Here is a 24,701-nt window from a genome sequence, read left to right as displayed (position 1 = left end):
ATATTGCTGTGTGTGTGGATAACATTCTTTACAAAACATTCTGTAAGTGAAGACTTTAAGTTTAGAAATTTTGTTCTGTTTTCAGCAGTAACAGCTCTAAACTTCGTCTCAATGGCACACTTTTAACAAAATGTCAAGAAAGATGTGTTTGGAGGGAGAACAGCTCACATTCACCAGAATAGAAAAATAGAAACACAGAAGAGAGGAGCAGGAGTAGGCCATTTGGCCCTTCGAGCCTGCTCTGCCATTCATCACGATCATGGCTGATTGTCCAACTCAGTAACCTAATCGTGCTTTTTTCCAATAACCTTTGATCCGATTCACCCCAAGTGGAATATCTAGCCGCCTCTTGAATACATTAAATGTTTTGGCATCAACTACCTCATGTGTTAATGAATTCCAAAGGCTCGCCACTCTTTGGGTGAAGAAATGTCCCCTCATCTCTGTCCTAAATGGTCCACCCTGAATCCTCAGACTGTGATCCTTAGTTCTGGACATTGGGAACATCCTCCTTGCATGTAGTCCTGTTAGAATTTTATAAGTCTCTATGAGATCTCCCTTCATTCATCTGAACTCCAGTTTAAACCGTTCTAACCTAGTCAATCTCTCCTCATATGCCAGTCCCAGCATTCCTAGAATCAGCCTGGTAAACCTCCACTGCACTCCCTTAGAGCAAGAGCATCCTTCCTCAGAAAAGGAGACCAAAATTGCACACGTGATTCCAGGATTTAGAGGGTTGAATTATTAGGAGAGTTTGCTTAAATGTGGCTTATACTGTCTTGAAATTTTAATTTTTCCAGAATGATCTAATATAATTAAAGGATTTAATACTGTTCATAGAGACTAACTTCCCTTGGGTGAGGAAATGCAGAGCAGGATGGAATAATCTTAAGATTAGCTTAAGGGCATGTAAAAAGTGACATCAAAAACGCTAGTCACACATCATGTGGTGGAAACCTGTAATCAGCTCCAACTAAATGGACACTGGCTCAACTGATCTTTTCAATACTGAGAGCAATAAATCTTTGCTGGGGAATGATATCAAGATACGTAGAACAAAGGCAGTAAAATGGAGTCAAGGTGGAGATCAGCCATGATTTAATTGAACAGTTACACCAGGCTAAACAGCTGACTGGCTAAATCTTGTTCTTATTATCCACAGTTTTGAAAAATACGAGTTCAAAATACACCATTTTAGTGATTGTAGTAATGAGATTAAATATTAATTTAAATTACAAAGTATAGTTCCCCTACAGTGGAAAAGGGAGAAGATATTTGCACAGGTGCATACATATAGAAATACAATAAAATGTTCAAATATTAGCCATTTATAATCAGAAATAATCCAATTCCTTCATTTACAAATTTCTGACTAACCTGTGGGTATTTTTAGTTAAATAAATAAAACCAAACACAAATCTAGTAACTTAACCAATGATACACCAATGAGAAAACCTTGATATTTACTTCAATAACTGGGCTAATGTTGTTACCCTTTTTAATGCCCAAGCAAACTTGTCAGAGTTACTGAAGAAAAAGGAGTCATAAGAAGTACATTATAGTAGAAAAATAATTACAACACTTCTCCCACAAAACATCAGCAAAGGAAAACTATTTCAAGTTTGTGTAGGCTACAGTACGCAACTTCTTTGGATTTTGTTTTGTTTAAATACATTTACTTTATATAATAGATCAACTTCAAGATCATTCAATGGTCTGTAAAATTATTTATCCAAAGCTATTAATACAAATTTAACACGTAAAGTTCAATGTGGATTTAGTTTCATTTTCATCTTCAGAAAGTACACATCAAACTATAGAATGACATTTCTTTGTGCAAGTCAATAATTATCATTTTTGTCACCCTTTTATTTCTTTAATTACTTGCCTCCTGAATCGATGGCGTAGGGTTAAATTGCATGCCCCAGGGATCACTTGTTGAATAGTATTGTTGGGGTAGATGAGAAAAAGTATTGTTGTGAGATAGGGTAAAAGCAAAGATGCTTCTGTCCCTTTCATCTATGATATGGTTTCCATTCAACATACTAGGTGTGGGGTTTTCTCTTTCCTTTACTGCTGCTTCATTCAAGAAGATCTTGGAATTTTGAACATTTCCATGGAAGTTCTTCCCTGTGTTGCCTGGATCGAACTTGTTTGCATTTAGAAGCCTATCCTCTTGTCTTGGTGGGATACTGGTACTATTTTCATTGGAATGTGTGCTCTGAGATGGGCCACCCTGTGCATAGAGGAGGCTAGCAGAGTGCCAGGTAGCAGGTCTGCGGCCCCGACGAGGTCTTGGCAGGCGACAACTCTGCCTCTTGATGTGTCTGTGCAGGTGGTCAGAACGAGTGAAACTCTTGTAGCAATGTACACATTGGTATGGACGGATTCCTGTGTGTATCCGTAAGTGATTCTTTAAGTCATAGTTGTGCACAAACCTGGCATTGCAATGAATACATGTGTATGGTCTCTCCCCGGTATGCTTGCGCATGTGAATCTTTAGCTTGTCTTGTCTGAAAACAGAGGAAATAACATGACATCACAGAGGGAAATGCAGTGTATTAGAACATGGTCTGTGTTGACTGAGCAAAATTATTTTAGCTTAGATAGCTATACGCTTCTACAGTATCTTCAATCCTTGTGAGAGAGCTCCTCCCCCACCAATTGCTGTCCAGTAAGTCAAACTGAAAAGCTTTTCACATTGGATACTGAGCAGAATTGGATACTCATCAAAATGATCTGAAGAACATAGGGTTCTAAAGTGTTTCGCTCAGCACATTTCTACTGATGAGTGTTAAAAATTTATTCCCTTCAATTTTGAGTTGTATAAGTTGGTACTGTCGCAAATAGTTTGAGCATCTTACTTTTATCAGAGAAGAATATGGTCTAAATCCCAAAGGTCAGGTTAATGTACTGTACCCAAAACTAACATCTACTCTGCACAAGCAAAATCCTAATGAAAGGTCAAGGCAATGCACAGAAGCAACCTACTGTTCTTCTTTGAACAGTGCAAATGAAATTTAGCATCTACAAGAACAACTGGAAGTGGCAGATGAGGATTTAGTCTTGGGTTTTATTCAAAGAAGGGTACAGTAGTTCTTCAGTGTGTACTGGACGACCAGCTTAATTATGTACTCAAGTTTCATGGGGCTCTAACCATCAACCTTCTCATCTAAAAGTCAAAGTCCTACCAACCAAATTATCTTCATTACCGAAAAAAAGTTCACTGACAAGAGGTAAAAGCCAGTAATCCAAAAAGTTGGCAGTCTCCAAATTTGACTGAAGTCTATTTGTGAACTTTATTGAGGACTGGTATGTGTTATTGCAATTCAGAAGCATCACTTGGAATAGTTAAAATGAAGATATTCCAATATTTGGGTGTCCCTTTGGAGGAAACAAAATGTAAATGCCATTTCAACTTTAGGGAAGCAGCAATAGATCAATGACCTGCATTCAGTAGAGGAAACAGTCCAGTCTACATGATAGATATAAAATTATATCATAAAAGGCAAACTCGTCATTCTGCCACACTGTCAGATAGAAAGACAACTGATAGTGAGTTTAACCTGAAGGTCATTAGTTATCTCAGGAAAGGTTGAGAAGGCAGGACTTCCAATGGTGACCTCAGCTGGTGAGGCAATTGAATCCCTGCATCATTCTAAACTGCGGCTGGGCTGGGGGAAATATGTTGGGGAAGAAAGGTGATTAATTCTGCTTTTGGCAAAGGAAGCTAAAATTTGGTGGCTTGCAACCCAAACAAAAATAAAACACTAACTGGAGTCTTAGCAGTGCCACAAATGGAAGTATTTAGCAGTCAAAACAATCAAGCTTGCGCATGCTCAAAAGCAGAAAAGATCTCACACTTGTAAGCTTCAATGAAAAATTCTTTACAGTATTTTTTGTAATAAGTACAATTACAGGCAGGTATCACCCAAAGCTTCAACTGATGTAAAACCGCAGGCAGGTTTGCTACTGCAACACAGCTGTGTTTAAACTAAATAGCTAAATAGCTGGTGGGGGGGGGGGGCGCGGTGGAGGGGACAAACTGGATGTTTAAGAAGGAAATTGAAGGGAAAGTTAGAACAAGGGACGTCAAGAAAGACAACGATATCAATGAAGCAGAAAACACAAAAAGGGATCATGCCGTAAGGTTGAGTGAAATAGAGGTTTGTAGGAAGGGTGAGGGCAGTAACAAATTAAAAATACTATATATGAATGCACGAAGTATTAGAAATAAGATGGATGAGCTTGAGGCTCTTTTGGAAATTGGCAGCTACGATATTGTGGGGATAACTGAGACGTGGCTTCAAGTGGACAGGGCCTGGGAAATGAATATTCAAGGCTACACATGCTATCGTAAGGACAGGCTGATGGGCAGAGGGGGTGGGGTGGCCATGTTGGTAAGGGATGATAGTCAGTCCCTTGCGCGGGGGGACCTAGAATCAGGGGATGTAGAGTCAGTATGGATAGAGCTGAGAAATTCTAAGGGTAGAAGGACCCTCTTGGGAGTTATCTACAGGCCCCCAAACAGTAGTATAGATGTAGGGTGGAAGTTGAATAAGGAGCTGAAATTGGCCAGTCGCAAAGATGTTACTACAGTTGTTATGGGGGATTTCAACATGCAGGTATACTGGGAGAATCAGGATGGTATTGGACCTCAAGAAAGGGACTTTGTGGAGTGCCTCCGAGATGGATTCTTAGAACAGCTGGTGCTGGAGCCCACCAGAGAGAAGGCAATTCTGGATCTGGTATTGTGCAACGAACCAGAATTGATCAGGGACCTCGAAGTGAAGGAGCTATTATGAGGTAGTGACCATAATACAATAAGCTTCAATCTGCAATTTGAAAGGGAGAGGGTATAATCAGTAGTGACAATATTTCAGTTGAATAAAGGGAACTATAGAGCTATTAGGGAGGAGCTGGCCAAAGTTCAATGGTGCAATACCTTAGCAGGGATGACAGTGGAGGAACAATGGTGGATATTTCTGTGTACAGTGCAGAAGATGCAGGATCAGTTCATTCCAAAAAGGAAGAAAGATCCTAGGAGGAGGCAGGGGTGGCCGTGGCTGACGAGGGATATTAAGAAACATATAAAGTTAAAAGAGAAAAAGTATAACATAGCAAAGATAAGTGGGAAAACAGAGGACTGGGAAACTTTTAAAGAACAACAGAGGATTACTAAGAAGGAAATACGCAGAGAAAAAATGAGGTCTGAAGGTAAACTGGCCAAAAATATAAAGGAGGACAGTAAAAGCTTTTTTAGGTATGTGAAAAGCAAAAAAATGGTTAAGACTAAAATTGGGCCCTTGAAGACAGAAACAGGGGAATATATTACGGGGGACAAAGAAATAGCAGAAGAGTTGAATTGGTACTTCAGATCTGTGTTCACTGGGGAAGACACAAGCAATCTCCCAGAGGTAACAGTGGCTGAAGGACCTGAACTGAAGGGAATTTATATTTGCCAAGAATTTGTATTGGAGAGACTGTTAGGTCTGAAGGCTGATAAGTCCCCATGATCTGATGGTCTACATCCCAGAGTACTGAAGGAGGTGGCTCTAGGAATCGTGGATGCGTTGGTGATTATTTTCCAGAGTTCAATAGATTCAGAATCAGTTCCTGCGGATTGGAGGGTGGCTAATGTTGTACCACTTTTTAAGAAAGGAGCGAGAGAGAAAGCAGGAAATTATACACCAGTTAGTCTAACCTCAGTGGTGGGAAAGATGTTGGAGTCAATTATAAAGGATGAAATTATGACATATCTGGATAGCAGTAACAGGATAGGTCAGAGTCAGCATGGATTTATGAAGGGGAAATCATGCTTGACTAATCTTCTGGAATTTTTTGAGGATATAGCTCTGAAGATGGACAAGGGAGATCCAGTGGATGTAGTGTACCTGGACTTTCAGAAAGCCTTTGATAAAGTCCCACATCGGAGGTTAGTGAGCAAAATTAGGGCGCATGGTATTGGGGGCAAAGTACTAGATTGGATAGAGAATTGGTTGGCTGATAGGAAACAAAGAGTCATGATAAACTGCTCCCTTTCGAATCAGCAGGTGGTGACCAGTGGGGTGTCTCAGGGATCAGTGCTGGGACCGCAGCTTTTTACAATATATATTAATGATATAGAAAACGGTATTAGTAATAACATTAGCAAATCTGCTGATGATACAAAGCTGGGTGGCAGGGTGAAATGTGAGGAGGATGTTAGGAGATTACAGGGTGATCTGGACAGGTTAGGTGAGTGGACAGATGCATGGCAGATGCAGTTTAATGTGGATAAATGTATGGTTATCCACTTTGGTGGCAAGAACAGGAAGGCAGATTACTACCTAAATGGAGTCAAGTTAGGTAAAGGGCAGCACAAAGAGATCTGGGTGTTCTTGTACACCAGTCAATGAAGGCAAGCATGCAGGTACAACAGGTAGTGAAGAAAGCTAATAGCATGCTGGCCTTCATAACAAGAGGGCTTGAGTATAGAAGCAAAGAGGTTCTTCTGCAGCTGTACAGGGCCCTGGTGAGACCGCACCTGGAATATTGTGTGCAGTTCTGGTCTCCAAATTTGAGGAAATACATTCTGGCTATTGAGGGAGTGCAGCGTAGGCTCACGAGGTCAATTCCTGGAATGGTGGGACTATCTTATGTTGAAAGATTGGAGCGACTGGGCTTATATACCCTTGAGTTTAGAAGACTGAGAGGGGATCTGATTGAGACATATAAGATTATTAAAGGATTGGACACTCTGGAGGCAGGAAACATGTTTCCGCTGATGGGTGAGTGCCGAACCAGAGGACACAACTTAAAAATAAGGGGTAGGCCATTTAGGACAGAGATGAGGAGAAACTTCTTCACCCAGAGAGTGGTGAGTGTGTGGAATGCTCTGCCCCAGAAGGCAGTGGAGGCCCAGTCTCTGGATTAGTTTAAGAAAGAGTTGGATAGAGTTCTCAAGGATAGTGGAACCAAGGGTTATGGAGATGGGTTATGGAGATAAGGCAGGAACAGGATACTGATTGAGGATGATCAGCCATAATCATAACGAATGGTGGTGCAGGCTCGAAGGGCAGAATGGCCTACTCCTGCACTTATTCTCTATTGTCTATTGTCTATTAACTCAAAGTTGTATTTGTTTTATACTTTACTATTCTAACTTCGGAACACCTAGCCATCATAAATGAATGGTGAGCACCACTCACTTAAAGACATGATTTGTTTTCAGGAGTCACTGAAAAATGAATGCAACATGCATTTGATTGCATTTATTATTGTTGACATTTGCAAAAACCCAACCTTTTTTCCACTCTCAGCACTGTAACATTAACGTTATGGTTTAAATTTCCTCTCAGATCTGGTCAGTTTAGGGACAGCAGATAAGGGGCCCCAGAAGCAGAACTGCAACAGCCTCAGCCTTTGCACTTGTCCAATAGGCTGTTTGGATAAGAGTGGGTTCTGCAGGGTGGATATGCTAATTGACCATAGTACAAGAAGCCAGCTGAATTAGTGAACCAAAAGGAATGTAGTGGTAGTAGTGTATAGTATAGTCAGCAGGATCGCAACCATTCTACTAATAGTTTCTAAATACCTAGGAGTTAAAAGTAATAGAGCAAACAAGAGTTGAGATTTAATTAATTAATCATATTCAAATATGGGGTTGGTTAGTCCAGTTGGCTGGATGGCTAGCTTGCGATGTTGATTAATGCCAGCAGTGTGGGTTCAATTCCCACTACTGGCTGAGGTTACTATGAAGGACTCTCCTCTTCAACCTCCACCACCTTCCCCCCCCACCCCCCCACCGCCCCCGAGGCATGGTCTGTTATAACAGTCTATTATAACAGGCACAAGGGTAGAACTTTTGGAAAGCCGTAGCAGGATTAGACAAAGTCATTGCAAGAAGATTTAAGTTCTGAAGTAGGGATGTCTCACTGTAGTTACATAGGGCCTATGTAATACTGCATCTGGAGTATTGTCTTCCTAAGAGAGAATATATTTGCCACAGAAATACTGCAGAGAAGGTTCAGTAGGCCTATATCATGAGTGGCAGGACTGTCATACAAGGAGAGATTTGTTCAATTGGGCTGTATTCAATAGAATGAGAAGGGATATGATTGAAATGTATAAAATTCTAACAGGCTTAGACAGACTGGAATGCAGACAGTATGTTTTCCCTGGTTGGAGAATCTAGAACCAGGGATCCCAGCCTCAGGATACAGAGTAGACTATTTCGGTCCGAGATGAGGAAACATTTCTTCACTGAGAGGGTGGTCAACCTCTGGAATTCACTATCTCAGAAGACTTTGCAGGCCGGTAACTGCGTATAATCAGGAAGGGTATTGATAAATTTTTAGATGTTAAAGGTATCAAGGGGTAGAAGAGGAAAAAGCAGGAATATGGCTTTGAGATCAGCCATGATCATATTTAATGGTGGAGCAGATTTAAAGAACTGTATTGGCCTTCTCCTGCTCCTTTCAATGTTTCCGCACAGTGTGAGGAGGAGGAAGCATCACATTAAGAAGCAAATTTCAAAGGTCTCTGGATTATTACCTTGGTATAAGGAAAATCAAATTAGAGAAATGACTCAAAGACTGGTATTGGAGAAATGGGTTCTGGTTTGTGGGGCATTGGTTTCGGTAATGGGGCAAGTATGAACTATATCATTGGGACAATCTCCACCTGAACCCTGTGGGATCCAATAGTCCTGTGAGCTGCATCATTAAGGAAATAGAGACAATTTTAAACTAAATAGTGAGATTGGGAATTAAATCTGGGAAAATTTGGTAAATCTAAGACTAGAGAGAAGGCAAAATCGAAAGTATTAAGATAAGAAATGATGAACAGCCTGTTGTAGAAGAGTAGGGAGTACATTTAAGAATAAATCAATAGAAAAATCTAGAGATCACAACAAGAACAAAAGGACAAAAGTGAAAACTTCATACCTGAATGCACATAGCATTCAAAAACAAATAGATAAGCTGAGAGCGCAAATAAAAATAAACATGTAAGATTTGGTAGCCATTACAGAGACACTACTGCAAGATGACATGGCTTGGTACCTAAATAGTGAAGAGCACAGGACACTTAGGAAGGACAAGAACTAAGGGAAAGAAGGCTCTGTTAGTTAATGGTGGTATTAGCACAACAGCTTTAGTTCATAAAACCAAGATATGGAAATGGTTTGGGTAGCGATGAGAAATAATAAAGGCAAGACATCTGTATGATGCACACAAAAAAAATGTTGTCAGAAAGGCATGGTGATAATTATGGGAGATTTTAATCTACATTTGGAAAAGTCAGATAGGCAAAGGCAGCCAAGATGAAGAGTTCATTAATCACCAGTAGTCATGATTTGGAGATGATGGTGTTGGACTGGCGTGTACAAAGTTAAAAATCACACAACACCAGGTTATAGTCCAACAGGTTTAATTGGAAGCACACTAGCTTTCGGAGCGACGCTCCACTATCACCTGATGAAGGAGCTTTGCTCAGAAAGCTAGTGTGCTTCCAATTAAACCTGTTGGACTATAACCTGGTGTTGTGTGATTTTTAACATTAATCACCAGAGAAGTGATATTGAGTGAAGTGTTGAAACTGCAGCCTGGCATGTGCCTGGGTCTTCACCCTTGGGCCTTAAAAGTTACGGCCAGTGAGACAGTTCAATTTTCCAAAGCTCCCTAGATTCGAGGACAGTCCCATTAGATTGAAAGACTGTTATTTGAAACCGTTTTACTCAAAAAAAAGGGAGAAATGGAAAGCAAGAAACTATAGGCCAGTTTCTTGTACTGTAACTGACATCTGTTGCAGGGAAAATGTTAGAAGCTGTTATTAAAGAAGTTACAGCAGGGTACTTAGATAAGTTCAAGGTAATCAGGCAGAGTCAATATAGTTTTGTGGAAGAAAGGTTATGTTCTTTATTGGAGTTCTTTGAAGAAGTAACGTGCTTTGAATCAAGGGGAACTGGTGGATGTACTATTTTTAAATGTCCAGAAGGTATTTGATAAACTGCCACAAAGACTTTGCAGGAAATAAAAGTTCACGATGTAGAGAATAGCATATTGGCATGGATAGAAAATTGGCCTGCTAACAGAAAGCAAAATGTAAGCATAAATCGGTCTTTATCATGTTGGCAAGATGTATGAAGTGGTGTGCCACAGGGGTCAGTGATAGAACTTCAACTGCTTACAATTTAAACAAATGATTTCAATGAAGGGATGAAGGTATGGTTGCAAAATTTGCTGATGACGCAAAGAAAAATATATTGTGAAGAGCAGATAAGGAAGCTACAAAAATATATAGTTAGACTGAGTGAGTGGGCAAAGATCCAACAAATCGAGCATAAAAAAGGAAATCGGGCAATTGTCCATTTTGGCAGAAAGAATGAAAAGTAGCATTATATCTGTACTGTGAGAGATTGCAGAGTGCTGCATGAGGGTTCTGCACAGGGACCACGTATAGTGTGTCAAAGTTTGCAGCTGGCATTAAGATGAATGGCAGAGCAAAGTGTGCAGAGGACTGTTAAACTTTGCAGAGGAACTTACTTTAAGTGAGTGGGCAAAAGTCTGGCAGATGGAATACAATGTTAATAAATGTGAAGTCATCCATTTCGGTAGAAGTAACAGTAAAAAGGATTATTCCTTGAATGGTAAAAAAAGTTGCAGCATGCTGCCGAGCAGAGGGACCTGGGTGACCTTGTGCATGAATTACAGAAGGTTGGTCTACAGATACAACAAGTAATTAGGAAGACAAATGGAATTTCGTCCTTCATTGCTGAAGGTAAAGGGATTGAGTTTAAAAGCAGGGAAGTTATGTTGCAGGGTGCTGGTTAGGCCAGACCTAGAGTACTGCATGGAGTTTTGGTTTCTTTACTTGAGAAAGGATGTACTGGCACTGGAGGGGGTGCAGAGGAGATTCACTAGGTTGATTCCGGAGTTGAGGAGGTTGGCTTATAAGGAGAGACTGAGTAGACTGGGATTACCTTAATTGGAATTCAGAAGATTGAGGGGGATCTTATAGAAGCATATAAAACTATGAAAGGAGTAGATAAGATGGAAGTAGAGAGGCAAGTGAACTAGGACACGAGGGCATAACCTCAAAGATTAGAAGAAGCAGATTTAGGACTGAATTGAGAAGGAAGTCCTTCACCCAGAGCGTTGTAAAGCTATGGAATTCCTTGCCCAGTGAAGCAGTTGATGCTAGTTCAGTAAATGTTTATAAAGCTAAGATAGACCTTTTCTGAACAATAAATGAATAAAGGGATACGGTGAGAGCGTGGATAAGTGGAACTGTGTTCACAGAAAGATTAGCCATGATCTTATTGAATGGTGGAGCAGGCTTGAGGGCCAGAAATATGTCAATGGTACTGCATACTTAGATAAAAGAACAACAGTTCTGCAAGTTGATGGAAAACTTTCTCCAGCATTCCCACACAGTTGCTTCAATGCATTTAACTGAGCATTTTGTTTCATAGTAATACACAATAGCATCTATTTACATTTCCTCAATCCTTTTAATCTGAGTATAGTCATGTGTGTCACCCACTCACAAACAGTAAATGGCACAATGAATGATAATAATTCAATACGGATAACAAAAGTAAATTATTGAATACAAACTGAAGCACCTTTCAACAGTAACAAAACAAAATGGCAATTTAAAAAATAAATATTTTCTAAATTCAGCTCAACTTCAATTGACCACAACAGACCTTTTGTTATATTACTTGAATAACTGATTATGATCTTAGATCTTGGATGCAATGGACCAAAATTTACTGCCAGCCATGCATATTTTAAATGCAAGGAACAGATTTTCAAACTTTAGAGATTTGATTTTAACAAATCAAAATTATGCAACTTGTAAGTTGTCTTAAAGATGCCCTATTGTCTTCCCAGGCAAATGTTCACAAACAATGATATGAAATAATTCAATAAATTTAATTTTAAAAAATTGAATTTAGAAAATGTTATTTATTTTTAAAAAATCAGAAATTGCTGAAAAACTCAGCAGGTCTGGCAGCATTTGTGGAGTGAAAGCAGAGTTTTGGGTCCAATAACACTTCTTCAGAACTGATTGTAGCTAGGAAAAGGTTGGTATATGTTGCTAGAGATAGGTGGCAAGTGAGGGCAGGAATAAACAATACATGGCGATGGTGCCTAGACAGAGAGAAAAACAGTTGGGCAAAGTAGTAGGTAAAAGTCAGCATGGGAGAATGAATAGCTGCAAATAGGGATTGTTCGTGGCTGACAATGGAATGATTGTGGCAGCTGCCCATGTGTATGACAAGGCAGGTATGTAGAGGTTTGGCTAAGAACATGGGAGAAGGTGCTCAGGTCATAAGATTATTGAACTTGATATCAAATCCAGAAGGCTGCAGGGTTCCCAAACGGAAGATGAGATTATGTTCTTTCAAAAACAAAATCAGAAGTTGCTGGAAAAAAATAGCAAGTCTGGCAGCATGTGTGGAGAGAAAATAGAATTAATGTTTATGGTTCAGTGACCTTTCTTCAGATCATACTTTAGTTTTTTTGTTTAATGTTATTTATAAAGATATACAGAAATTTATGTTTGTTAAGAAACTTAAAATACTAACTGAAACAAGTTAAAATCCTTCAAATTTCCCATTAACGATTGAAGAGTTTGAATGTGAAGAAAATATCATTCCTCATTATGGTAATAACGCACAGCCATTCAGTCCCTCAAGCCTGATCCATCATTCAACTAAATTATGGCTGATCCAACTGTGGCCTCAACTCCACTGTCCTGATGACCTCAGATACCCAGTGACGCCCTGGACAGGTTCTTAACCACTTATCTCCAACTTAAAAAAAGGACTTATCTCTGGTCAGAGTTCCACAGACTCACGACCCTCAAGAGAAAAGGATTCTTCTCACCTCCATCTTAAGTGGGAGGTCCCCTTATTTTTAAACTGTGTTCTTGAGTTCTAGTCTGTCTCACAAAGGAAAACATCCTTTCATTAGCAATCCCCTCAGGTCACTTCAAGATCTAATGTGTTTCAGGAAGATCATCTCTTGATCTTCTCAAATTCAATAGATACAGGCAAAACCTGTCCTAGTTTCCCTCCTATGATAACGCTTCAGTGCCAATAATCAGTTCAGTAAATTTTATTTGAATTGTTTATAATGTAATTAATTATGTGGTTTGCTGTCATGATTTGGTGCATAATGCCTTTGTGAAGTGCATTGGGTCATTTCATTATATTAGAAGTCGTATATGAATATAAATTATTGTTATTGAAATGACTACAGTTATAAAAGTAATTTTAAAATCATATTCAAGTGACCTTTGATATACAGATATGCATGTGATTATATGATTAGCTTTATGTTTTGACTGGCAATGGAGCAATTGAAAAATATTAAATGGTGTAGATGAAAAGATCAATAGAAATAAGAACCTGAGTAAGTCATTCAGCCCCTCAAACCTACTCCACCATTCAATATGATGGTGGCTAATCAGAAATTCCTCATGTCCACTTTCCTGCCCTTTCCCTGAAATCCTTGATTCCCTGACTGATCAAGAATCCATCTCAGCCATAAATATACACAAGGACTTGTTAGTAAGTTTGCAGATGACACCAAAATTGGAGGTGCCATGGACAGCGAAGAAGGTTACCTCAGATTACAACGGGATCTTGACCAGATGGGCCAATGGGCTGAGGAGTGGCAGATGGAGTTTAATTTAGAGAAATGAGAGGTGCTGCATTTTGGGAAAGCAAATCTTAGCAGGACTTGTACACTTAATGGTAGGTCCTAGAAAATGTTGCTGAACAGAGTGCACGCTAATAGCTCCTTGAAAGTACAGTCGCAGGTAGATAGGATAGTGATGGTGACATTTGGTATGCTTTCCTTTATTGGTCAGATTATTGAGTACAGGAGTTGGGAAGTCATGTTGCTGCTGTGCAGGACATTGGTTAGGCCACTTTTGGAATATTGCGTGCAATTCTGGTCTCCTTCCTATCGGAAGGATGTTTTGAAACTTGAAAGGGTTCAGAAAAGGTGTACAAGGATGTTGCCAGGGTTGGAGGATTTGAGCTATAGGGAGAGGTTGAATAGGCTGGGGCTGTTTTCCCTGGAGCGTCGGAGACTGAGTGGCGACCTTATAAAATCATGAGGGGCGTGAATAGGATAAATGGACAAAGTCTTTTCACTGGGGTGGGGGAGTCCAGAACTAGAGGGTATAGGTTTAGGGTGAGAGGGGAAAGATAGAGACCTAAGGGACAACTTTTTCATGCAGAGGGTATTACGTGTATGAAATGAGCTGGCAGAGGAAGTGGTGGAGGCTGGTACAATTGTAACATTTAAAAGGCATCTGGATGGATATATGAATAGAAAGGGATTGGAGGGATATGGGCCGGGTGCTGGCAAGCAGGACTAGATTAGGTTGGGATATCTGGTCAGCATGGACGAGCTTGACTAATGGGTCTGTTTCCGTGCTATGCATCTCTATTACTCTATAACTTTGTACCCACTGCTCTCTGTGGAAAGGAGTTCCAAAGACTCTCAACCTTCTCATCTCAGTTTTAAATTTATTCTGAGACTATGTCCTCTGGTCCTAGATTCTCCCAAGTGGGGAAACATCCTTGCAACATTTACCCTGCCATCCCCTTAATAATCTTGTATATTTCAATGAGATCACCTCTCGTTTTTCTAAATTCCAGTGAGTAGAATCCCAAACTGCTTAGCCTTTGCTTATACAAGAATCCCTCCATATAGGGGAATCATCTTTTTTTATTAACTGTCTGCAGCTAAATGATATCTTTTCTAAATAAGGGGACCAAAACTGCTCTCAGTACTCCAGATCTGGTCTCACCAGCACCTTGTACAGTTGCAGCAAGACTTCCCTACTCTTGTACTCCAATCTCCTTGAGCAAAGGGCCAAAATTCCATTAGCCTTCCTGACTACCTGATGCACTTGAATGCTGGTTTTCTCTGTTTCGTGCATAAGTACTCCCAAGTCCCATTATTGCAGCTTGCTGCAGTTTTTCTCCATTTAAATAATAGTTCTATTGTTCTTCTTTCCAACTTCACATTTCCCCGATCTATTCTTGACTTTGCTCTAGACTGTTTAATTATTGTCTACATTTGTTGTGCTTAAACTAGTTCATTAATGTGGATTAAGTAAGTAAATAAAACAATCAAAAATTAGTGCTACAAAAATTATCGGATCATCTGAATGAAGCAACTTGGGATGAATAGTTGATTGGATAAATAGAAGAATTTGGTCACATTGCTGAGTGAAGAAATTATTGAAATGAGTTTTTCTAATGTCTGTGGTCAGGATCCTGGGTGTGAACTCTACACAACACACTACAGACGGGAAACGTTGTCAGATCTCAAAACAGCTTGGCGAGGTAGTCAAGGCAGCAGTGTATTTTGCCTGCAGGGAAAACATGAATTGCAATATCAGCAATAAGTTTGCCTGTATTAACATTAAAGGAATATGTCAGATTACATTCACAGAATGTTATATATAAGCCTGAACCACATCATAAAGAAAATTAAGCTACAACTAAATCACATTTAACCTTGATGTAGACTCTATAAGACACTATGATAATCCCACAAAAGATGAAATATGGTGCTGAATGCTGACTCAGTGCTGATCTATCAAGATTACTGCATAATCATTTACCAAAACAGGGAATATAAAATTATAAAAATTAACTGCTTCTAACCTTGTGAAACGAACTTCACATATACTGCACATGTATGGTTTCTCCCCTGTATGTGTTCGCATATGTCGTGGCAACTTCCCTGCTCCCTGGATCACTTTATTGCAGATAGGACACTGCTGAGATGCCTTGGGTCTCATCTTTTTCTCATATTCCAAAGGCCAAGTTGGATACACTGCTGCCAAATAGGACGGACCTAATATATTTAGATAGGAATTAAAGTCCTTTAATGTTCCAAGGTTATTATGGCTATTTTCCAGCATAATACCTTTAAAAAAGTCACAAAGACTTGTGGTTGAAGGCAGATCCTCCTTGGCCTCCTCCTTGATCTTTTCCTTCTTTACTACCAGGTTAAGAGGTAATTGGTCCACATCTTGGTGTTGTACAAGCTGGGGAAATCTGCTATAACCTCCATTCCAGAGGGGAGGAAAGAATCCTGGTCTGAGTGGAGACACACTAGTTCTTCCATTAAGCAAATCTCCTCTAGGACATAGTCCTCCTTTTAACAGAGACTCTAAGGAGAAATCACGAACAGGTCCCAAGCATCGGCCTGGATCATTAACTGTAAATTGACTTAAGAATTCACAAGGCAGCTCTGTGCATTGCTTTTCTATAAGCTTGTTGGTCTGAAAATCATACTCCTTATTCCAATGGTCACCTTCTTGGAAATTTTCCTCTGATTCATTGACATGCTCTTGAAGGGTTTCTTCAAGATCTTGTTGGGGAGATTCCTTGAGATCTTGCTGGGGATTCTCTTTGTGACCTTGTTCAAGGAATCCATTGCAATGCTTCTCATGGGATTCTTGAAGTTCTTGTTCAGGGAATTCATCAAAACCTCGTTGGGGGGATTCTGTGTAATTTTCCTTGAGCAGATCTTCTTGAGGATTTTGGATAGATTGTTTTCCTGGACCTGTTCTGTCAACACTTACCCTATCACTTGATTCCATGATATCGACACATACTTGGATAAGACACTGGATCTCCAGCAGCTGTGCTGCACTTAAAACATCCTTTACATTTGAGCTGCTAATAGTGAGAGTTGATGTGTAAGCAAACTCCAATATTGCAGAAAGTGCCTCAGGTGTCACAAAATCAATCTGATAAACATTATGTTGCTCTTCAAGGGTGTCTGTGGTGAACAGAGTCTTGAAATACTTGCTAAATGCTGCAAGAATTGACCTGTGGGTCTTGTATTCCTGATCCTTTACTACCAGGATAAGGTCACAGAGAAGACCATCTCGTCTCTGTTCATTCAAACTACAAAGGAGTTCATTGCTATGGTCTGGAAATGGGATCCCAATGAGACCATCAGTTGTACTGGCCATCTTTATGTCTGTTGAATAAGAATGAAAAACAATTCATTAGTGATTAATATTAAAAAAATCAGACACCGAACAAAACACACTTACATGCACTCGCATGTCACGACAACCTGTACCCTGGATCACTTTGTTGGAAAAAGCATACTCAAAGATTACACCTCATGAGAACATAGGAATATCCACCTGAAAAAGTCAAACTTCCATCCAATTTTGCTTTCTACTACACTAGTAATTATGTGATACAATAATAATGTAGTTATTGACTATAACAGCTCTACAATTAGTATAATTTGTGGAAGATTATGAGGGGCATGGACAGGGTGACTAGAAAGCAGCTGTTACCCTTTAGTCAAAATGTCAATAACAAAGGGACAACATTTAAGGTGAAAGTTAGGAGGTTTAAAGAGGATTTGAAGAAAAAGCTTTTCATCCAAAGGTTGGTGCGGTCTGCCTGGGAAGGTATTTAATACCTTGAAAAGGTACACGGATGAGCACTTGAAATGTCATAATATTCAAATTGAGGGCCTAATGCTGGAAGGTGGGACTAATATAGATTTAGTGCATCCTTTGACGATACAGACATGACCTCCAAAGGACTTCTTCTATACTGCATGATTCTTTGATCACACCCAAATATGACACAAGCCTTAGGAACTATAGTTCTGAGGATGCCTTCGCTTTCCAAGAATAAAACATTCATGGTGAATATGTATGAACAGGGAGTGTAAACAGGATCAGGATGCCAGGATGTCTTGCAAAAATGGAGCAACCTTTCAACAATCACAATATTAGTTCCCATCAGAAAACCATGCTTGATAAAGTGCCTCATTATAGATTTGTTTACAAAACTGGAGCATATCAGATTAAAAGACAGCAAGGATATGAAATTACTGAAAGCAAAAAATGCTGGAGATCACAGCAGGTCAGGCAGCATCCATGAAGAATCATCTAGTCTCGAAATGTTTGCTTGCTTTCTCTCCATGGATACTGTTTGACCTACTAATCTCCAGCATTTTTTGTATTCAGAACAGATTCCAGCATCTGCAAAAATTTGATCCTAGTTGTGGAATTAACTAGGTGGTGGAAAGAACATAGGAACTAGGAGCAGGAGTAGGCCATCATGGCTGATCTTTTCGTGGCTTCAGATTCATTTACCCACACTCTCATTATAACCCTTAATTCCTTTACTGTTCAAAAAATGTTCTATCTTAGTTTTAAAAGCATTTACTAAGGAAGCCTCAACTACTTCACTGGGCAACGAATTCCATAGATTCACAACCATCTGGGTAAAGAAGTTCTTCCTCAATTTGGTCTGAAATTTTGAGGTTATGCCCCTAATTTTGAGGTTATGCCGTCTTCTCTTAGCTTCGCCTGTCAATGGGAACATCCTGAGCTGAAAATGTGTTGCTGGAAAAGCGCAGCAGGTCAGGCAGCATCCAAGGAACAGGAGAATCGACGTTTTGGGCATAAGCCCTTCTTCAGGAATAAGGAAAGTGTGTCCAGCAGGCTAAGATAAAAGGTAGGGAGGAGGGACTTGGGGGAGGGGCGTTGGAAATGCGATAGGTGGAAGGAGGTCAAGGTGAGGGTGATAGGCCGGAGTGGGGTGTGGGCAGAGAGGTCAGGAAGAAGATTGCAGGTTAGGAAGGCGGTGCTGAGTTCGAGGGATTTGACTGAGACAAGGTGGGGGAGGGGAAATGAGGAAACTGGAGAAATCGGAGTTCATCCTTTGTGGTTGGAGGGTTCCTAGGCGGAAGATGAGGTGCTCTTCCTCCAACCTTCATGTTGCTATGGTCTGGCGATGGAGGAGTCCAAGGACCTGCATGTCCTTGGTGGAGTGGGAGGGGGAGTTGAAGTATTGAGCTACGGGGTGGTTGGGTTGGTTGGTCCGGGTGTCCAGAGGTGTTCTCTAAAACGTTCCGCAAGTAGGCAGCCTGTCTACATCCTCTCTACTTCTATCTTATCTACTCCTTTCATAGTTTTATATGTTTCTATAACATTGCCCTTCATTCTTCTGAATTCCAACAAACATGATCCCAGTTTACTCAGTCTCTCCTCATAAGCCAACACTCTCAACTCCGGAATCAACCTAGTGAACTTCCTCTGCACCCCCTCCAGTGCCAGTACATCCTTTCTCAAGTAATGAGACCAAAACTGCATGCAGTACTCTAGGTGTGGCCTCACTAGCACCCTGTGCAGCAGCAACATAACCACCCTGCTTTTAAACTCAATCCTTTTAGCAATGAAGGACAAAATTCCATTTGCCTTCTTAATTACCTGTTGTACCTGCAGACCAAAGTTCTGTGATTCATGCACGAGGACACCTAGGTCCCACTGCACAGCAGCACACTGCAACGTTTTACCATTCAAATAATAGTCCTTTATACTGTCATTCCTACCAAATCAGATGACTTCCTATTTATTAACATTGTACTCCATCTGTCAGACCTTTGCCCACTCACTTAAACTATCTATGTCCTTTTGCAAAGTTTCACAGTCCTCTGCACACTTTGCTCTACCACTCAGTGTTAACTGCAAACTTTGACACACTATAATTGGTCCCCAATATCAAATCGTCAATGTAAATTGTGAATAATTGTAGTCCCAATACTGATCCCTGAGGCATACCACTAGTCACTGATTGCTAACCAGAATAGCACTCATTTATCCCCACTCTTTGCTTCTTATTAGTTAAACAATCCTCTATCCATGTTAATATACATTGCCTGTAACACCTTGCATCTTTATTTTGTGCAGCAGCCTTTTTTGTGGCACCTTGTTGAATGCCTTTTGGAAATCTAGAAACACTACATCTACTGGGTCCCTGTTGTCCACCATGCTCATAATGTCTTCACAGAATTCCAGTAGATTAGTTAAGCATAGAGAGCAGAGAGAAATGGTGAGTATTTTGTCACAGGTATACTGTGGTGGATCCAGGGGTCAATATTAATACCAGGGCTATCTTAGATATTAATGATCTTGATTTGGTCATAAAGTGCAAAATTTCAAACTTGCAGAAAACATGAGTGGTTGCATGGTGTAGTGGTTATCACATCTGCTTTAAGTGCAAAAGCTCCTGGCTTCAATTCCCAGTGAAATCAATTACTTTGATGACAGGATTCAGGAACCTTCGTTAACAAGAGAAATTGAGAACTTCATCAAAAAGGAAGCATATGTAAGGTTTTGGAAACTAAGACAGATGGAGCCCTCAAAGAATGCAAAGATAGCAGGAAAAAAACTCAAGAAATTAAGAGGGCTAAAAGGGTTCAGGAAATGTTTTTGGCAATCACAATTAAGGAAAATCCCAAGGCATTTTAATGTATATGAGAAACAAGAGGGTAGCTAGGGAGAGGGTAGGTTTACTCAAGGACAAAGGAGAGAACTTACTCATGGAGCCAGAGGAAGTGGTTGAGGTCCTTATCAAATACTTTGCATTGGCATTCACAAAGGAGAAGAACATGGTGAGTATCGAGGCAGGTATGTTGAGGTTTTAGATTAGATTACTTACAGTGTGGAAACAGGCCCTTCGGCCCAACAAGTCCACACCGCCCCGCCGAAGCACAACCCACCCATACCCCTACATCTACCCCTTATCTAACACTACGGGCAATTTAGCATGGCCAATTCACCTGACCTGCACACCTTTGGAGTGTGGGAGGAAACCGGAGCACCCGGAGGAAACCCATGCAGACACGGGGAGAATGTGCAAACTCCACACAGAGAGTCGCCTGAGGCGGGAATTGAACCCAGGTCTCTGGCGCTGTGAGGCAGCAGTGCTAACCACTGTGCCACCGTGCCACCCACAAAGGGTCTCAGAGGACTGGCGAACAGCCAAAGTATAACTTTGTTTAAGAAGGGCAACAAGAGATAAATCAGGAAATTACAGTTCAGTGAGCTTTACGTCAATAGTAGAAAAATTATTCGAAGAATAGCATTTTCTTACTTTTGGAAAAATATGTATTATTAGCGATGGGCTGTGTGCAAGAAAGACTTTTAAGGATTTTTTTGAGGAAGCGACAAAAGTGATCAATGAGGACAAAGTAATAGATGTAAGGTTTAGCAAGAACTTCTGTAGAATTTAGCAAGGCCTTCAAGAACGTCCCTCATGGCAGGCTGATACAAACTGTGAAGTCTCATGGTGAGCTGGTAAGATGGATACAGAACTAGCTTAGCCATGGAAGGCAGTGAGCAGCATGGAATGGTGTTTTTCAGATTGGAGATCTGTAACCAATAGTGCTCCACAGGGATCAGTGCTGGGACCTCTGTTGTCTGTAATATATATAAATGATTTGGAGGAAAATGTAGGTGGCCTCATTAGCAAGCTTGTGGACAGCACAAAGAATGGGGCATGTGTAGATAGTGAGGAAGATTGCCAGAGGATACAACAGGACATAGATAGGCTAGAGACTTGGGGGAAGAAATGGTAGATGGAGTTTAATCCAAACAAATGTGTGATAACACATTTTGGGAGATTTAATGCATGAGGGAACTACAGATCAACATACAGGTCCACAGTTCGTAAGTGTAGTCCGCAAGTGAATAAGGTGGTCAAGAAGGCATATGGCATGCTTGCTTTCATCGGTCAGCGCATACAGTATAAAACTTGGCAAGAATGTTTTGCAGCTGTATAGACTTTAGTTGGGCTATATTTGGAATACTGTGTACAGTTCCAGTTCCCATATTACCAGAAGGTGGCAGCTCAGTGGTTAGCACTGCTGCCTCAAAGTGCCAGGGACTTGGGTTCAATTCCAGCTTGGGCGACTGTCTGTGTGGAGTTTGCACATTCTCCCGTTGTTTCTGTGGGTTTCCTCTAGGTGCTCCTGTTTCCTCTCATAATCCAAAGATGTGCAGGTTATGTTAATTGGCCATGTTAAATTGCCCATAGTGTTCAGAGATGTGTAGGTTAGGTGCATTAGTTTGAGGTAAACATACGGAAATGGGTCTGGATGGGATACTCTTCACAGAGTTGGTGTGGACTTGTTGGGCTGAAGGGCCTGTTTCCACACTGTGTGATTCTGTGTAAGGTGGAGACTTTGGAGAGGGTCCAGAAACGGTTTATTAGGATATTCAATGATTTAAGATTACATATTTGAAATCAGAAAGCAGAGGTTTCTGGGAAAGGAGGGACTTCTTTTTATTTATGTCCAGCTATATAAGTCAGTGTTTTCCAAACCCGAGACCCTACCATCTCCACTAACCTTAAAGACAAGTGACACATCAGGTAGGCGTCACTTCTTTTTTACTTTGTGATAAGGGGACTAGCAGGGATGGCAGGGAGAGCAATGTTCCTCTTGCATGATGTTTGAGGTGAGGGATGCCATTCGTGTCCCATCCAAGTATATCTGCAGGAAGTGCACCCAACTGTCGCTCCTCCAAAACTGTGTTAGGGAACTGGAGTGGGAGCTGGATGAACTTCAGATCATTCAGGAGGCAGAGGCTGTGACAGATAAGAGTTAGATGGAAGTCGTTACTCCTAGGCATGAAGGGGAAAAAAAGTCAGTGGAGGGATCCCCTGTGGTCGTTCCCCTGAGAAATATCTTTCCCGTTTTGGATACTGTTGAGGGGGATGACTTACCAGGGGTTTGCAATGGGGCCCTGGTCTTTGGCCCAGAGCTTGTCCCTGTGCACAGAGAGGAAGGAGGGAAAGGAGGAGAGTGTTAGTCATTGGGGACTCAATAATTAGAGGGTCAGATAGAAGATTTGTTGGGATGAATGAGACTCATGGTTGGTGTGTTGCCTCCCAGGTACCAGGGTCCATGATGTCTCGAATCGTATCTTTGGGATCCTTAAGGGAGAGGGTGACCAGCCTCAAGTGTTGTCCACGCAGGTACCAACGACATAGGTAGAAAGAGGGATAGGGATGTAAGGCAGGATTTCAGGGAGCTAATGTGGAAGCTGAGAGCTAGAACAAACAGAGTTATTATTTCTGGTTTGTTACCCATGCCACGTGATAGCAAGGCAAGGAATAGGGAGAGATATCAGCTGAACACTTGGCTGCAAGGATGGTGCAGAAGGGAGGGTTTCAGGTACTTGGATAATTGGGGCTCATTCTGGGGAAGGTGGGATCTGTACAAACAGGATGGTCTTCACTTGAACTTGAGGGGTTCTAATATCCTGGGTGGGAAATTTGTTGGTGCTATTCGGGTGGGTTTAAACTAGCTCAGTGGGGGAATGGGAACCGGAGGTGTAGTTGCAGTGCACAGGAGGATGAGAGTTGGGAGGACAGGGACAGGATTTCAGGGTCACAGGAATGTGCTGGCAGACAAAAGCTGGTTTGAAATGTGTCTACTTCAATGCCAGAAGTATCTGAAATAAGGTAGATGAGCTTGCAGCATGGATATGTACCTGGGACTTTGATTTTGTGGCCATTTCGGAGACATGGATAGAGCAGGGTGAGGAATGGATGTTGCAGGTTCCAGGGTTTAGATCTTTCATTAAGAACAGGCAAGGTGGTAAAAGGGGGGGGGAGGTGTGGCCTTGTTAGTCAAGGATAATATAACGGTGGCTGAGCGAACTTTTGACGAGGACTCGTCTACTGAGGTAGTGTGGGCTGAGGTTAGAAACAGGAGAGGAGAGGTCACACTGCTTGGAGTTTTTTATAGGCCTCTGCAGAGTTCCAGGGAGGTGGAAGTAGGATTGGCAAAATTATTCTGGGTAGGAGTGAAAGGAACAGGGTGGTCATTATGGGGGGACTTTAACTTCCCCAACATTGACTGGAAATGCTATAACCCTGGTTCATCGGATGGATCAGTTTTTGTCCAATGTGTACACGAGGATTTCCTGACACAGTACGTCGAAGGGCCGACAAGAGGGGAGGCCACACTGGATCTGGTGCATTGGTAATGAACCAGGCCAGGTGTTTGATTTAGTTGTAGGTGAGCACTTTGGAGAGTGACCATATTCAGTTATGTTTAGTTTAGCGATGGAAAAAGATAACTCTTGCCCCTTGGCATGTACCTATCAATGGTGGAAGGGCAATTGTAATGTGATTAGGCAAACCTTAGGAGGCATAGAATGGGGTAGCAAAATGCAGGGGATGCAGACAATGGAAATGTGGAGCTGGTTTAAGGAACACATATTGTGTGTCCTTGATAGGTATGTCCCTGTCAGGCAGGGAAGAAATGATAAGGTAAGGGAATTGTGGTTTACCACAGAAATTGCATCTCTTAAGAAATTGCATCTGTTAAGCGGAAGAAGGTCCTAGGGAGCCGTAATGTCATGCTGCAACTGTACAAAATGCTAGTGTGGCCACACTTGGAATATTGTGTACAGTTCTGGTCGCTATATTTCGGGAAGGATGTGGAAGCATTGGAAAAGGTGCAGAGGAGATTTACCAGGATGTTGTCTGGTCTGGAGGGAAGGTCTTATGAGGAAAGGCTGAGAGACTTGGATCTGTTCTCATTGGAAAGAAAATGGCTAAGAGGGGATTTGATAACAAACATACAAAATGAACAGAGGATTAGTCAGGGTAGATAGTGAAAGTCTTTTTCCAAAGATGATGACGTCAGCTTGTATGAGGGGGCATAACTACAAATTGAGGGGTGATATATTTAATACAAATGTCAGAGGCAGGTTCTTAACTCAGAGAGTGGTAAGGGTGTGGAATGCCCTACCTGCCAACGTAGTTAACTCAGCCACATTAGGGAGATTTAAACAATCCTTGGATAAGCACATGGATGATGATGGGATAGTGTAGGCGGAAC

The 24,701-nt window shown here is 41.1% G+C and overlaps 1 protein-coding gene across 9 annotated transcripts in view; it reads right to left on the bottom strand.

Annotated features, from left to right (window-relative positions):
• Positions 1–1,081: 1,081 nt before the first annotated feature.
• zbtb7c (zinc finger and BTB domain containing 7C) overlaps positions 1,082–24,701 on the bottom strand; it is a 221,183-nt gene continuing 197,563 nt past the window's right edge. For 8 of the 9 annotated variants that reach the window (XM_072574739.1, XM_072574802.1, XM_072574812.1 and 5 more), the window contains 2 exons: positions 15,683–17,012; positions 1,082–2,513 (listed from right to left, as the gene is read on the bottom strand). In XM_072574739.1, the coding sequence (XP_072430840.1) occupies positions 1,877–2,513; positions 15,683–17,004 (1,959 nt within the window). In that variant the 5' untranslated portion in view covers positions 17,005–17,012 and the 3' untranslated portion in view covers positions 1,082–1,876. Of the gene's footprint in view, positions 2,514–15,682; positions 17,013–22,196; positions 22,436–24,701 lie in introns of all 9 variants that reach the window. The other variant, XM_072574763.1, reaches the window with a different exon arrangement.

Source organism: Chiloscyllium punctatum, chromosome 1 (genome assembly GCF_047496795.1).
Source record: "Chiloscyllium punctatum isolate Juve2018m chromosome 1, sChiPun1.3, whole genome shotgun sequence".
Lineage (NCBI taxonomy): Eukaryota > Metazoa > Chordata > Chondrichthyes > Orectolobiformes > Hemiscylliidae > Chiloscyllium > Chiloscyllium punctatum.
Note: the sequence above shows the minus strand (reverse complement) of the source record. Positions and strands in the feature narration are given on the sequence as shown.